The 12,481-nt window shown below is 59.8% G+C and overlaps 1 protein-coding gene across 4 annotated transcripts in view; it reads left to right on the plus strand.

Moving 5' to 3' along the window:
* Positions 1-12,481, plus strand: part of ATP6V1C2 (ATPase H+ transporting V1 subunit C2) — a 52,869-nt gene that overhangs the window by 31,069 nt on the left and 9,319 nt on the right. For all 4 annotated transcript variants that reach the window (XM_055327308.1, XM_055327310.1, XM_055327309.1 and 1 more), the window contains 4 exons: positions 4,340-4,434; positions 8,138-8,229; positions 10,826-10,924; positions 11,494-11,562. In XM_055327308.1, the coding sequence (XP_055183283.1) occupies positions 4,340-4,434; positions 8,138-8,229; positions 10,826-10,924; positions 11,494-11,562 (355 nt within the window). The remainder of the gene's footprint in view (positions 1-4,339; positions 4,435-8,137; positions 8,230-10,825; positions 10,925-11,493; positions 11,563-12,481) is intronic.

Genomic DNA, 12,481 nt, shown 5'->3' on the forward strand with positions numbered 1-12,481 from the left:
GGAGGTGAAGGAGGAGAGGGGGTCAGGGGGTCAGGGTCACACACCAGAGATCCCAAGAGGCTGTTGCAGGGAGGTCTGCACGGTCTCAGATTTATCTGACATCCTCTCGCCCCCTCATTCATGGACCCCCCCTGCATGGCTCTCAAGTCCCAAGCACTGTGCTGGGCGCTGGGCATGCAGATTGCTCTCCAGGAGCTCCTGGCCGGGGGGGATGGCCTCATGGTGCCATATGGGCTGTGATGCCAATTGAGACTGAGTGCTGGGGAGCCACCCAAGGAGATGGGCAGAGCCTGGCTCCTACAGGAGCTCTTCTGGCGGAAAGGGAGCAGCTCATTCTCTCTGATCTGAATGCCATAAAGACCTTAGAATTTATGACAATGCGTGGAGACACGTTTGGTTTGGTCCATATTGTGTCTCTTCTCAGCAACCCACGTACTGCAAGTTAGTACAATCACCAGAGTTGTTAGGGAGATTCTTATATGGAAGGCTTGCTCTGTGTTGGGCGCTGTGACCGGCTCTGGGGACACAAACAGTCATTCGGCCTCCAGGAGCCTGAAAGTGCAAGGAATCGGGGCGGGGGGTGGGGGTGTCCAGGCAGCATCATGAGTGGAACCGAACAGGCGAGTGTCCCCGGCAGCAGGTGGATGGACGGTCGGCAGGCTTTCAGGAGTGGCCCTTGTCCTGCTGTTAAAAGACAAAAGCAGCAGTGAAAGAGAGTAGGGGGTCCAGGCATCCGTGCCCGGGGTCTGGAGTGTCCCCAGGGGGCTGGAAGTGGCAGAGTGGTCGCGAGAAGGGGCGCAGATCCCAACGCACAGGTCTGCCCAGCATCCCCGCCTGGGGCCGGCCACTGGGACGGGCGAGGGCTCCAGCCTGACAGCCTGTGGCCAGCGTGCCCGGCCCGCAGCGGGGCTCGATGGCTGGGATCAGTTGCCACAGTTGCCTTCTCGACCTTCGGGTCCTGCCTCTGACCTCACCCCCCATCCACCCCCACCTCCATCATCCAGACATACGTGCTGTTCCCCCCTGACCTGCACGCTTCTGCAGCGTCTTCCCCTGCAGGGTGCGGCAGTACAAAACCATATTCATAGCAAATTTGTACCCCGGTCTGTATCGGCTCGGGGTGTCCTAACAGAATACGGCAGCCGGGGGGTTATGCAACAGACCTCTATCCCTCGTGGTCCTGGAGGCTGGAAGCCCAGGGTCCGGGGCCAGCAGGTTGGTGCCGTCACTGGGTCCTCACACGGGCCTTGCCTTGGTGGGAGCCCCCTTGTCTCTCCTGATGGGGCCCCACATCCCAGCCGATCAGGGCCCCTCTCCCCCTGGAGCCTCTTGTGAATTGGAGCACCGGGAGCCTGGAGGCCATCTCCTAGGTGCGACGGACCCAGGGGTATGAGCACCGGGTTCTTGCGTAGAGATGGGCACCGTGCACCCCGCAGGGTAGCGTGACCTGACTGGGGTGGGCAGGGAAGGGGCGGGGGTGCCGCCTCCTCCCTGGTCACTGTCTCGTCTCATAGTGGATGTTGGTGAGGGGCCTGCCTCGTGCCGGTGCCCTCGCCTCTGTGATGGAGACGATGATAGTACTTTTTTTTTTTTTTGATTTTAGCATGTTTTCTTATTAAATGAAGTATCAAACATTATTTAACTAAATTATTAAGATCTGTCAAATAGCAGTCATTCTTTTAGGTGTATGTTAAATGATAATTTTTTTAATAATGTATTTTTTATTGGTGTTCAATTTGCCAACATACTTAATAGTGTTAAAAGGTAAGTTAAATGGAATGACTCCCAGTCCCGGCCAAGGTGAGCCATCAGCCATCACCCATCACCAGCCTTGATGTCCTGGGCGGTGGGAAGACACTTCCCACCTGCTGTGCACTCCCTCCTCTGCCTGCTGCCTGGTTCCCTCCTCTGAGCCCCGTTTCATTTCCATCTGCGTCCTGGGGACTTGACTCCCCTCATCTCAGACTCGTCTTCTCTCCCCTCTGCCCCGTCCATCCTTGTGGCCGCCCAACTTAGTGAGGGGCACCTTGCTGTCCCCACTCACCCAGCCTGGAAATCCAGGGGTGCCCTGGGCGTCCTTCCCGGGCAATGTCCTGTTGAGCCGGCCCTCCCCTTTGTGCTTCCAGAGCTTGGCCCCTCTCAGCTGCTCCTCCTCTCTCACATGCACCCCGCACCCCGACACTGGCTTCTCTCCTGCAGAGCTCCCAGTGGTCCCAGTGCATGAATGTCCTTGGCTGACCACACAGCTCCTGGTGTCCCCTGGTGTCCCCTGGTGTGCCCTGGTGTCTTAACCTGCTCAGTGACCTACCTTCCCAGCCCTGCTGTTGGAGTTGGAGCAATGTGTGGCCAATTTCTGGTACACACTGGGTACGTCGTGTCTTTATCATCATAGGAGCAAACACAGACACGGCCTTCTGTGACCCGCCCTGGCCCTCCCCTTCCATTGGGCTGTCCCAGCAACCCCAGGCCCCCATGCAGCACCCTCCCCCATTGGCCATATGGTAGCCTCCCATCACCTCCAGCCCCTGCGTGCAGCCCTCCTGGCCCTCCGTGGGAGTCAGGCGCCAGCTTGCCCACCCGTAGCACCCTGATGCGCTTCTGTTGCCGTTCAGTCTGCAAAATGCCGCTCAACCATTTGCCTGGTTGTCTCCCCAGGAGAAATCGGTGGTGTTGGGGGCTCCTTCTCCCCCTCACCGTAGCAAGCTGGCGTCAGTGGAGGTGCCTGACTGTTGAGTGAGCGGCCAGCAGTCCCTTTTATCTGCACAAGGACGTGCTGGGCAGGGGGTGCATGCACCTATCCTGGGGTGAGAATCCAGGAGGGGGAGGCTGGTCTCGGGGCAGGGTGTAAGCAGCAGCTGGCTCCAGCGGGGGGGCAGGCGCCTCCTTAAATGTGCACAGAGCTGATCTGAAGAGTGGGCACTCAGCAGTGTGTGGCTTCCTTTCCTGCCCATTTCTCAGGTGGGGAGACCCAGGTGCAGAGGGCTTTGTTACTAAGGCGCCCGAGGCCGGGTTCCTGGATCAGCCCACGTTCACTCACTAGTGCGGCTTGTCTCACCTCCACAACAGAGCTCCTTCCTCTGCCACAGCTGGTTAGGGAACCAGAAGCATCCCAAGGACGGCAGGTTTCAGTTTGGTTTTGGAGAAAGGAAGGGGAAAAGGGAAATTTGTTGAAAAAAAAAAAAACCCTGATTTGGTCTATTCACTATAGACTATCATATAAAGGACATACATTGAAAAATGCACCTCCTCACCAGGTGGGAAAAACCACAGTCACAGACTCTAGTATTTTGCCAAGGTTTGTTTGTTTATTTATTTATCTATTTTTTATTCATAAGAGACACAGAGAGAGGGGCAGAGACATGGGCAGAGGGAGAAGCAGGCTCCCTGCGGGGACCCCGGTGCGGGACTCGATCCCAGGATCCCTGGGATCACACCCTGAGCCAAAGGCAGACGCTCAACCACTGAGCTACCCAGATGTCCCTTTGCCAAGGTTTAAAATGCCTTCTTGTTTTTTTAAAAAAAGATGTGTTTATTTGACAGAGCATGCACGTGTGCATGCAAGAATTGGGGGAGGGTCAGAGGGAGAGAGGATCTCAAGCAGACTCCCCACTGAGTCGGGAGCCCAATGAGGGGGATCTCAGGACCTCGAGATCATGACCCGCACAGAAATCAAGGGTAGGATGCTCAACCGACTGAGCCACCGAGGCACGCCTAAAATGCCTTCTTTAAAACTGTGTGTGTTGAAGTTGCCTCTGTTCAGGGCTTGGACGAGGAAGCTGGAAAGACGGCTCATCTTGTGGGCAGGTGGCACCCATAACTGGCTCTGTGGTCTTTGGGGGTTGGCTTGAGGCTCTCTGGCGTGTCTTTGAGGTACCTCAAAACAGAACAATAACCCAACAGGGGAATGTGGCCAACACAACCGGCCAAGGTGGAGAATTAGCCTGGCCCTCAGAATATCTCCTGACTTTGCTTCTACCTGGTGGAAAGTAGGGTCTCCCAAATGCAGATCTTGGGGGTGGGGATGGGGGCAACCACCTGAGGGAGTTTGAGGCTCAGGTGTGCACTGGTTAGTGGCCCTGTGGCTGGTGATGCATTTTCAGAGCGGCTTTGGGTGCTGACGGTCCTGACCCAAGGCCAACCAGCTGGCTCAGTACTCTGCTCCCGGGGAGGGGGGTGGGGGTGGGGGGAGTGTGTGCTTTCCCAGAGCCCTGAATCTGTCCTTCTGTTTCTCTGATTGCTTCCTTGGTTTAAGTGGGGGTTGCTTGGCTTGGGGTTTGGCAACCTTGGCCTCATGAGATGGGGAGCATCCCACTCATTTATTGAAATGTGTTTCTTCCAGTTGACTTGACATCCTTCGTGACCCACTTTGAATGGGACATGGCCAAATATCCGGCGAAGCAGCCGCTGGTGAGTGTGGTGGACACTCTAGCAAAGGTAAGAGGAGGGCCTTCTCCTGGGGGACAGATAAACCTGTGTGACCAGGGGGATCTGACCACCTGTGGGACCTACACGGCATTTGGGCCCTGGCGATGGTGCCAAGAGGGACTTTCTGGGAGGCCTGAGTCAGGAGGCTGGGTGCGGTCCTAGCTCTGCTGAGTGACCCTGGGTGGAGTCCCCTTCCCATCTGCTTCCTGCCAGCCCTGACCAGGCCCAGAGCCTTTGTGAGGTGTGGCCTTCCATGCCCTGGGCAAGGTCAGAGACTTTCGGGTTTCAAGGCGGGCACCTGTCCTCCCTCCACCTCTCCTGGCCCTGTGGTCCGGCAGGCGGCGGCATCCCCAAGACACTCCCCTGACGTGCCCGGCCCAGACCCCGGTGCCCGCTCAGTGTGTTCCCTCCAGCTCTTTACCTTTTGAGAGGTGCTGGTGGAGCAGCTCAGCCCCATCCTGCCCTACTCGTGAGAGCCTAATCCCCCCACCACACCCCAGAGCGATCGTTTGCTTGCCAGAAACTATCTGCTTCGGTGGAGAGTCCGGCTCCAGAGCCCTAACTCCTGGGAGGCATCGCCAGGGGTCCTGCTCCTGCCTTGAGGAGCCTGTGACGATAGTGAGGCCAGTTAGGGGCACCTGGGTGGCACGGTCGGTGGAGCCTCCGACTCTTGATTTCGACTCAGGTCGTGATCTTGGGGTCGTGGCATCGAGCTCCACGTCGGGCTCTGTGCTCAGTGGGGCATCTGCTTGGGTTTCTGTCTCTCTCTCTCTCTCTCTCTGCACCTCCCCTCTAAAAAGAAATGAATAAATCTTAAAAAAAAAAAAAAAGGCCCATAAGCACCGCAGCCCATGCTTCTACCATCTTGGTAAGTGGTGGCTTCCAGTTTTTACTTCATAAATGAGAGCACGTGGCACAAGTCTCTGGGGACATTGGAGGTGTCTGGTGGCCCTGTTGCTCCTGTTTGTCTCGCTGAGGCTGAGCGCTGATTGTCGGGACTGCCTGCCCCCTCCCTCCACCGTACGCTGAGCCCCTGACAGGTCGCGTCTCTGCCGGGCCGGGGTGCCTGGGAGACCGAGTCTCGGGCAGGCCAGGAACAAAGCCTTCCTGTTGTCTCCTCAGACCACAGAGCCACCCAGGTGTGTCTGGGCGGATCAGGTGAAGGAGATGGGCCACGGGGACCCACCCGAGTGCAGCCCTGTGCACTCCTCACGGCCCGCTGGTGCCCGGCCTGTGTCTCTGGGAGCTCGGGTGCAGCCAGAAGGCTCCGGAATCCGGGTGCGGCTCCTCCAGCACTGCTTACGCCACAGAGGTCCCAGCCCCTCGGGGGACAATTGGGCAGTGATTCCGGAAAGCCCTTTGAGGGGGGGCTTCCCTGAGCGCCGGTGCCAGGTGGGGCTTCCCGGAGGTGTTGTGCACCCCCCGCCACGCTGGGCAGGGCGGCAGCCCGTTCTCGCCACCCTAGGGATGCCGGATGGTGATGAGGGCCCCGGACCACGTCGAGGTGTCCACCGAGAGGGGAGCAGAGCAGTTGGAGGGGACACACCTTGGCTTCCCGCTAGGCCAGAGACCCGAGGGTGACTCTGGCAGGAAAGCAAGGAGAGGGAGGAGGGCACCGGTGCACTGCCCGGGTGCCCAGAACCACGCTGGGCTCTTCCCGTGTCACCCCTGTGACGTGGATCTCCTTCCTCTGGCCGCGGGTGGGAGGCTGGCTGAGAGCTTAAGTGCCTCGCTCCGGGACCTGGGGCGGGAATGCAGGGCTTGGCCGGGCCGCGTGTGTGTCTGCGTGTATCTGTGTGTCCGTGTGTGTCTCTGTGTCTGTGACTGTGTGTGTCTGTGTGTCTGTGTCCATGTGTCCATGTGTCTTTGTGTGTGTGTCCGTGTGTGTCTGTGTCTGTGTCTCCATGTGTCTGTGTGTGTCCATGTGTCTGTGTCTGTCTGTGTGTGCCCATGTGCCCATGTGTCCGTGTGTCCATGTGTATGTGTCTGTGTGTCTGTGTGTCCAAGTGTCTGTGTGCCCATCTGTGTGTCCATGTGTCCGTGTCTGTGTGTCCTCGTGTCTGTGTGTGCCTGTGTGTCCATGTGTGCGTCCATATGTCTGTGTGTGCCCGTGTGTCCGTGCGTGTGGCACGGCTCCCGTCCCCTGTGGTGTGAGGCCCTGAGCCGCGGCTCCCTGCGGTGGCCCCGCAGCATGACCACGTGGACAACGTCCCCAGCCCTGGCTCAGGTCTGTTCCTCCCCCAGGAGGTCCTTCACTGGGAGAGGCTTGGGACCCAAGGTCGCTGGGCCGCTGGGCGCCCGGCGGCACTTGCTGGGTGTCCGGGCGGGTCTCCCAGGCTGGCAGGGCCCCGGTGCTGACACCCGGTGCTGACGTCCCTTAAAGAAGAGGCTCGGGGGATCCCTGGGTGGCGCAGCGGTTTGGCGCCTGCCTTTGGCCCAGGGCGCGATCCTGGAGACCCGGGATCGAATCCCATATTGGGCTCCCGGTGCATGGAGCCTGCTTCTCCCTCTACCTGTGTCTCTGCCTCTCTCTCTGTCTCTCTGTATGACTATTGTAAATAAATAAAAAAAAATTAAAAAAAAAAAAGAAGAGGCTCGGGGGTGGGGGGGGTCCCTCCCAGCGCTGCGCCCGGCTTGTGGCAGTGTGTCCTGCCACCCAGTTGGGGACCCGGCCGCGCGTGTCGGTCCCCACAGGCTGGGTCATGCCGCAGTTTCGGAGGCCCCAGACCTGCGGGTGTAACACGGTGAAGGGGTTGCTCTTCACTGAGGGGGCACTGCTCTGTGCCGACCCCTCGGGGTGCTGGCGCTGGTGTCTCCACCGCCTAAAACATCTCGGGTTCGGTGGGGCAGGTCCCTGAGGCTCTCGGGGCTTCAGCCTGGCCTGGCTGCCTTGAGCGGGGTGCGTGTGTGTGTGTGTGTATGTGTGTGCGCAGCACCAGCCACACACCTGGGAGCCCCTCTGGGTGTGCTTGGTTCCGGTGAACGCGTGTCCCCAGCACTGCGTAGGCCCCGGGGTCGCAGAGATGGGACCCGACCCAGGAGGAGCTCAGTCTGGCGTGGGCCTCGCCTTGCTCAGGGGCCTGCGCTGCAGATTCTGGGAGCTCAGAGGCTGCAGACGTGACAGCAGCTCCCAGGCAGGCAGGGTGGGACCTGGTGTCCGGTTGGAGCCCGACTGGGCTCCGATGGGGCCGCTGAGGCCCGGCAGCCAGAAAGCACGAGAGTGAAGCCGTGGGCCCCGGGCTCGTCCTGTCTCCACCACCTGCCCCCCTGGGGCCTGCTGCAGGAGGGGATCTGGGACGCCCCCCCAGAAACTCGAGAACTGGGGATCTCCTTAGTGCCAGCTGCAAGGAGCCTTCCTACCTACCTCCCCCTTCCTGGGGACCGAGCCCTGGTGGGGCCGAGGCACAGTGGGTCCCCCAGGAGCTGGGATGCGGTGGCCTCGGCTGGCCCGGCAGCAGGGCAGGGCTAGCAGTCGGCAGATGCGCCCCGCCGAGCGAGCCGGAACAGCCGTGCGTGTCGTGTCTGGGGGCCCCGCGTGTGCGGAGCGGGGATCTGACCTCTGGCCTGCTCTGCGTGCGCGGGACGGCGGGGTGGGGGAAGACGTGGGCGTCCCTGACAAGTGGGCCGCACTGGTGCTTTATGCCGACGGGCGCCGGGAGCAGCTTATGGCCATTTTGAAAAGTTGGACCGACTCTTCTGCTTTTCCAAAAAGCAACTGGCGCAAATCGAGACTGACCTGAAATCCCGAACAGCCGCCTACAACACTCTGAAGACCAACCTGGAGAACCTGGAGAAGAAATCCATGTGAGTATGCGAGCTCCTGCACTGCCGGAGCCAGGTGGGTGCAAGGAGCTGGAGGGCGCAGGAGCCGGGCAGGGACCGGGCAGGGGCAGGGGCGGGGGCAGGAGTGTGCCGTTCAGGTCACTGCGTGAGCCGGGGTCCCGGCCCGGGTCTGAGAGAGCGCGACGCCGAGGCGCTCCTGCCTCTCCAGAAGCTGTGCCCTGGGAGGGGAGCCTTGGTGCACAAGCCCCGGAGAAAAGGCCCAAGCAGCGGTGATGGCACCTCCCTGCCCGGGCCCAGAGAGGAATACCATGCCGCCCCACACCGCCGCGACCCCCCAACTTTCCCAGGTTACTGAGAACACCTGGGTTGCGCCCCAAGGCCTTTCCCCCATGGAAGCTTTACAGACGACCCTCCCTGCTTGGGTGGTGGGGACCTCACTATCAGAGGGGCACCCGAGGGCAGTGGGTTCTGCAGCCCAGAGAAGAGCAACCTCAAGGGCTTCCCCACTCAACTGAAGGACCTCATGGGAGGGGGCGGGAGCAGACTGCTCGGCCCAGTGGACACCAGTCCCCACCAGTCACCAAGATGGTGGGAGGTGTCTGGGGAGAAGCAGAAGCCCGGTGTCATGATGACAGCAGCTCTCTTGTGAGGTAGTGAGTGCCTTGTTGTTGGAGGCATGAGGAAGAGGACAGATGAGCCCCTGCCAGGGAGTCTGGAAGGGGCTCCTGGGCAGGGCTGAGTTGGCAGGGAGCACCCTCCGAGTCTCCCCAGATTCTGGATCTCATTCTGTCGGCAGTTCTCTGAAGATCCTCCAAAGAAGAGAGGCACCCAGGGGAGTTCGGACCCAGCTGTCCCTCTGAGTACCTCCCACTCCCATTTACGCCCCTCTCTTTGGATGGTCACTGGGCCAGCTGTCTTCTTGTGAAAGAAGCCAATAGTACATTAGCGGAGAAATTTTATTTTATTTTATTATTTATTTTTATTTATTTATTCATGAGAGACACACAGAGAGAGGCAGAGACACAGGCCGAGGGAGAAACAGGCTCCCTGCGGGGACCCAAAGCAAGACTTGATCTCGGGACCCCGGGGTCACCATCAGATCACCAACCACTGAACCACCCAGGTGCTCATTTTAGTGGAGAATTTAAAGCCACCGGGGAAAGGTGCACTTCCACTAGGAATGGCGGTTGTTGGTTGCTCGACTTTGTATCAGGCCACATGGGCATCACCTGCGTCTCACCTCGCCCTTGGCCTTATGAAGGCATGAGATGGGAGGAGGGCAGGGCGCCCGTGGCAGAGAGAGCCCCACTCCGTGACCCTGGCATCGACCGTTTGCCTGCTGGGCCATCTCCTCGTTGTGCCCTCCAGTTGCGGGCTCCTTGAGAATTGTTTGGGGACTTGGGCAAACATCTGGTCCAGCCTCCTCAGTCAACTGGTGAAGAAGCTCATCGTCCGCTGATTCACGCAGCGCTGAGCTGTTGAGAGCACCTGCCACGTGAGGGAGGGACAGGCTCTTCCTGCTTCCTTGGTCTGTTATTCTTCTTTTGATAAAGCTTTATTTTTATTATTATTATTTTTTTAGATTTTATTTATTTATTCATGAGAGAGAGAGAGAGAGAGGCAGAGACACAGGCAGAGGGAGAAGCAGGCTCCATGCAGGGATCCTGATGTGAGACTAGATCCCAGGACCCCAGGATCACACCCTGGGCCGAAGGCAGGCGTTAAACCGCTGAGCCACCCAGGCATTCCGATAAAGCTTTATTAAGCACCTGCTGCATTCTCAGGCTTCATGCCAGGCCCTAAAGATAACATAGCAGAGTAAAGTGTCATTTCTGCGCTTGGGAGAGCTCACAATTACTCGCTCAGCGGGTATTTAGGGGCGATCTGCTTTGCGCCGGGAGTGTGGGCATAGCCAGCAGGTGAGACCTGTCGGCGGAACAGTCACGAGCAAGTGCCACGGTCGGAGGCGCATGCCCTGTGTCCCTGGAGAGGGTCCTCCAGGACGTAGTGATGGCGCAGGTGGGAGAGGTGAGGCTGGAGGTGCCATGTGGTTTGGCCTTGGCCTAAGGCTTTGGCCTTGGCCGAGTGGTTGAGAGCCACCTGCCAGGGACGTGTCGTGTGCTAGGGTATCAGCTACCATGGTGGCCCGGGTGCCGAGGCCGCAGGCGGTCTCCGTAGCTGATACAGTAGCCTTGAACCACGTGCTAAAAACACCACGACCTCTGTGGAGACCGGGTTCCAGCCGGCAGGCAGCAGGTGAATGTCCCCTGGCAGCTGGACCTGGGAGGTGTGAAAAGTGAAACGGGGCTCCTCTCTGGGCCTGACTCTGCTCGGGACAGCCCGAGTGTTGACACTTGAGTAACTCAAGCTGCCAGCCACCCGCAGTCCCCTCCCAACCGCGGGTGGCTTGCACGGGGGCGGCCCAGGTGGCAGAGGTGTTGGGATCGGCCTCCGTGGCTCAGGCCACCCAGAATGGGGAGGAGGTGCTCGGGGGACCACTCAGCCCAGGGCCTGCTCGTGTCTCTTGCGTGTGCGGGGGTCCGTGTGTCCCAGAAGTCCAGCCTCCCTCTGCCTGTCTGTCTGCTGATCACGCCCCCTCTGTCCCATCCGGATTCAGGGGAAACCTCTTCACTCGGACACTGAGCGATATTGTGAGCAAGGAAGACTTTGTGTTGGATTCCGAGTACCTCATCACACTTTTGGTCATTGTCCCCAAGTGAGTGGCCCAGGAAGGTGGGGGGGGGGGCTCAGCCTGTGTTGGTGATCACAGGAGGAGACTGGAGGGAAAGGAGCCCTCCATGGCCTGGACCCCGGGGGCAGTTGTGTGGGCAGGAACGGGAGCAGGGGGACAGTGTCTGTCGTGTAAAGCAGCGACAGGCGCAGCCACTTCTTGAGCACCTGCTGTGTGCCACGTGCCTTAGACAGGAGCTCTTGTTTCACTCACCTCAAAACCCGGGGGTGGCTCTCACTCCCTTGTCCACAGGCCAGAGAGGCCAATTCGCTTCTCCAATGCCGCACAGGGTCAGGACTAGAAAGCCCCAAGGCGTATCTCTGGCTGAACCCTTCACGTGGGCCCTCGGTGGCATCCCCAGATGTGGGGTGGCGGGGTCCAGGACCGGGCTGGGGAGGGGGCTCCCAATGCCCAGGCAGGGCCTTGAGGTGTTTGGGGCTCTCTGGCCCAGGCCTGCTCATCATCTTGGGAAAAGGGCATGTCCAGCGTCCTAAGCACTCGGGACCCCCCCAGCCTTTCTGCAGAAGTCACTGAGGGATTCTGTGTTCTTGCAGACCAAGCTACACGCAATGGCAAAAAACCTACGAATCCCTCTCGGACATGGTGGTCCCTCGGTCGACAAAGTAAGTGACACCCCAACTTGGCACCCTCCTGCCCTGAGAGTGAGGGAACCCTCAGCCCTCCACGCTCGCCCTCACAAGAGCCCCTCAGCCTGGAGTTCTGTTGCAGCCGCACCCCCAGACACAGGCGGGACTCCCTCTATCTTTCAGAATGCCGCCTCCCTGCCCCCTCTTCCAGGAAGCCCTCCCTGGCTGCCCTCCCTGGCTCCCCCTCTGCTCTCTCAGTGCAGGTCTATTCTTTCTCCCCCCTCTGACTGCGGGTCAAGCAGGGGCCTGGCTCTGATGGCCCCAGATCATGAGCAGTGGGGGAAGACGTCTCAGCGTTTGGCCTCCTGGGGTCGGAGCAGGAGTGGCCGGGGAGGGCTGGGAAAGTGGTAGGAGAAGAGATACAGGAATATATTCAGACCGTGAGCACCAGGCACGTGGGGAGAGCAGCGCGTCAGGGTTGCACGCTGCACGCAGCTGGAAGAGCAGCGGCTGGAAAGAACACCCAGCATGCAGCCCGTTTGCGTAAGGCCTGGAAACGGAGGGAACTGAGCCATACGTGATCTGGGCACGTGGGCGTGCACGGTGGCATCGTGGGGCTGTGGGGATGGGAAACGCCAGGCTCAGCACAGTGGTGACCTCGGGGCGGGCAGCGATGTGCAGCCGGAGGCGCCCCAGGGTTCTGCTGGGTGAGAATCGCGTCATGGCTTCAGTGGGGTGGCCAGTACGTGGCATTTGTTATTCTCTCTGCCTTTTCGTACGTCTGAAATACGTTGTCATTTAACAAGATTTGATGGGGAGTCTTGGCCAACCAGCCTCGCCAGGTCACCTGCCCACGCCCATCTCAGCTCCGAGGCCTCCGGCCGGGGGACACCTCCTGCCCGGGTGGCTCCCCCAGGGTCACAGCTCACAGGAGATAGCAATCCGGCTGAACGGA

Source organism: Nyctereutes procyonoides, unplaced genomic scaffold, assembly GCF_905146905.1.
Source record: "Nyctereutes procyonoides isolate TBG_1078 unplaced genomic scaffold, NYPRO_anot_genome, whole genome shotgun sequence".
Lineage (NCBI taxonomy): Eukaryota > Metazoa > Chordata > Mammalia > Carnivora > Canidae > Nyctereutes > Nyctereutes procyonoides.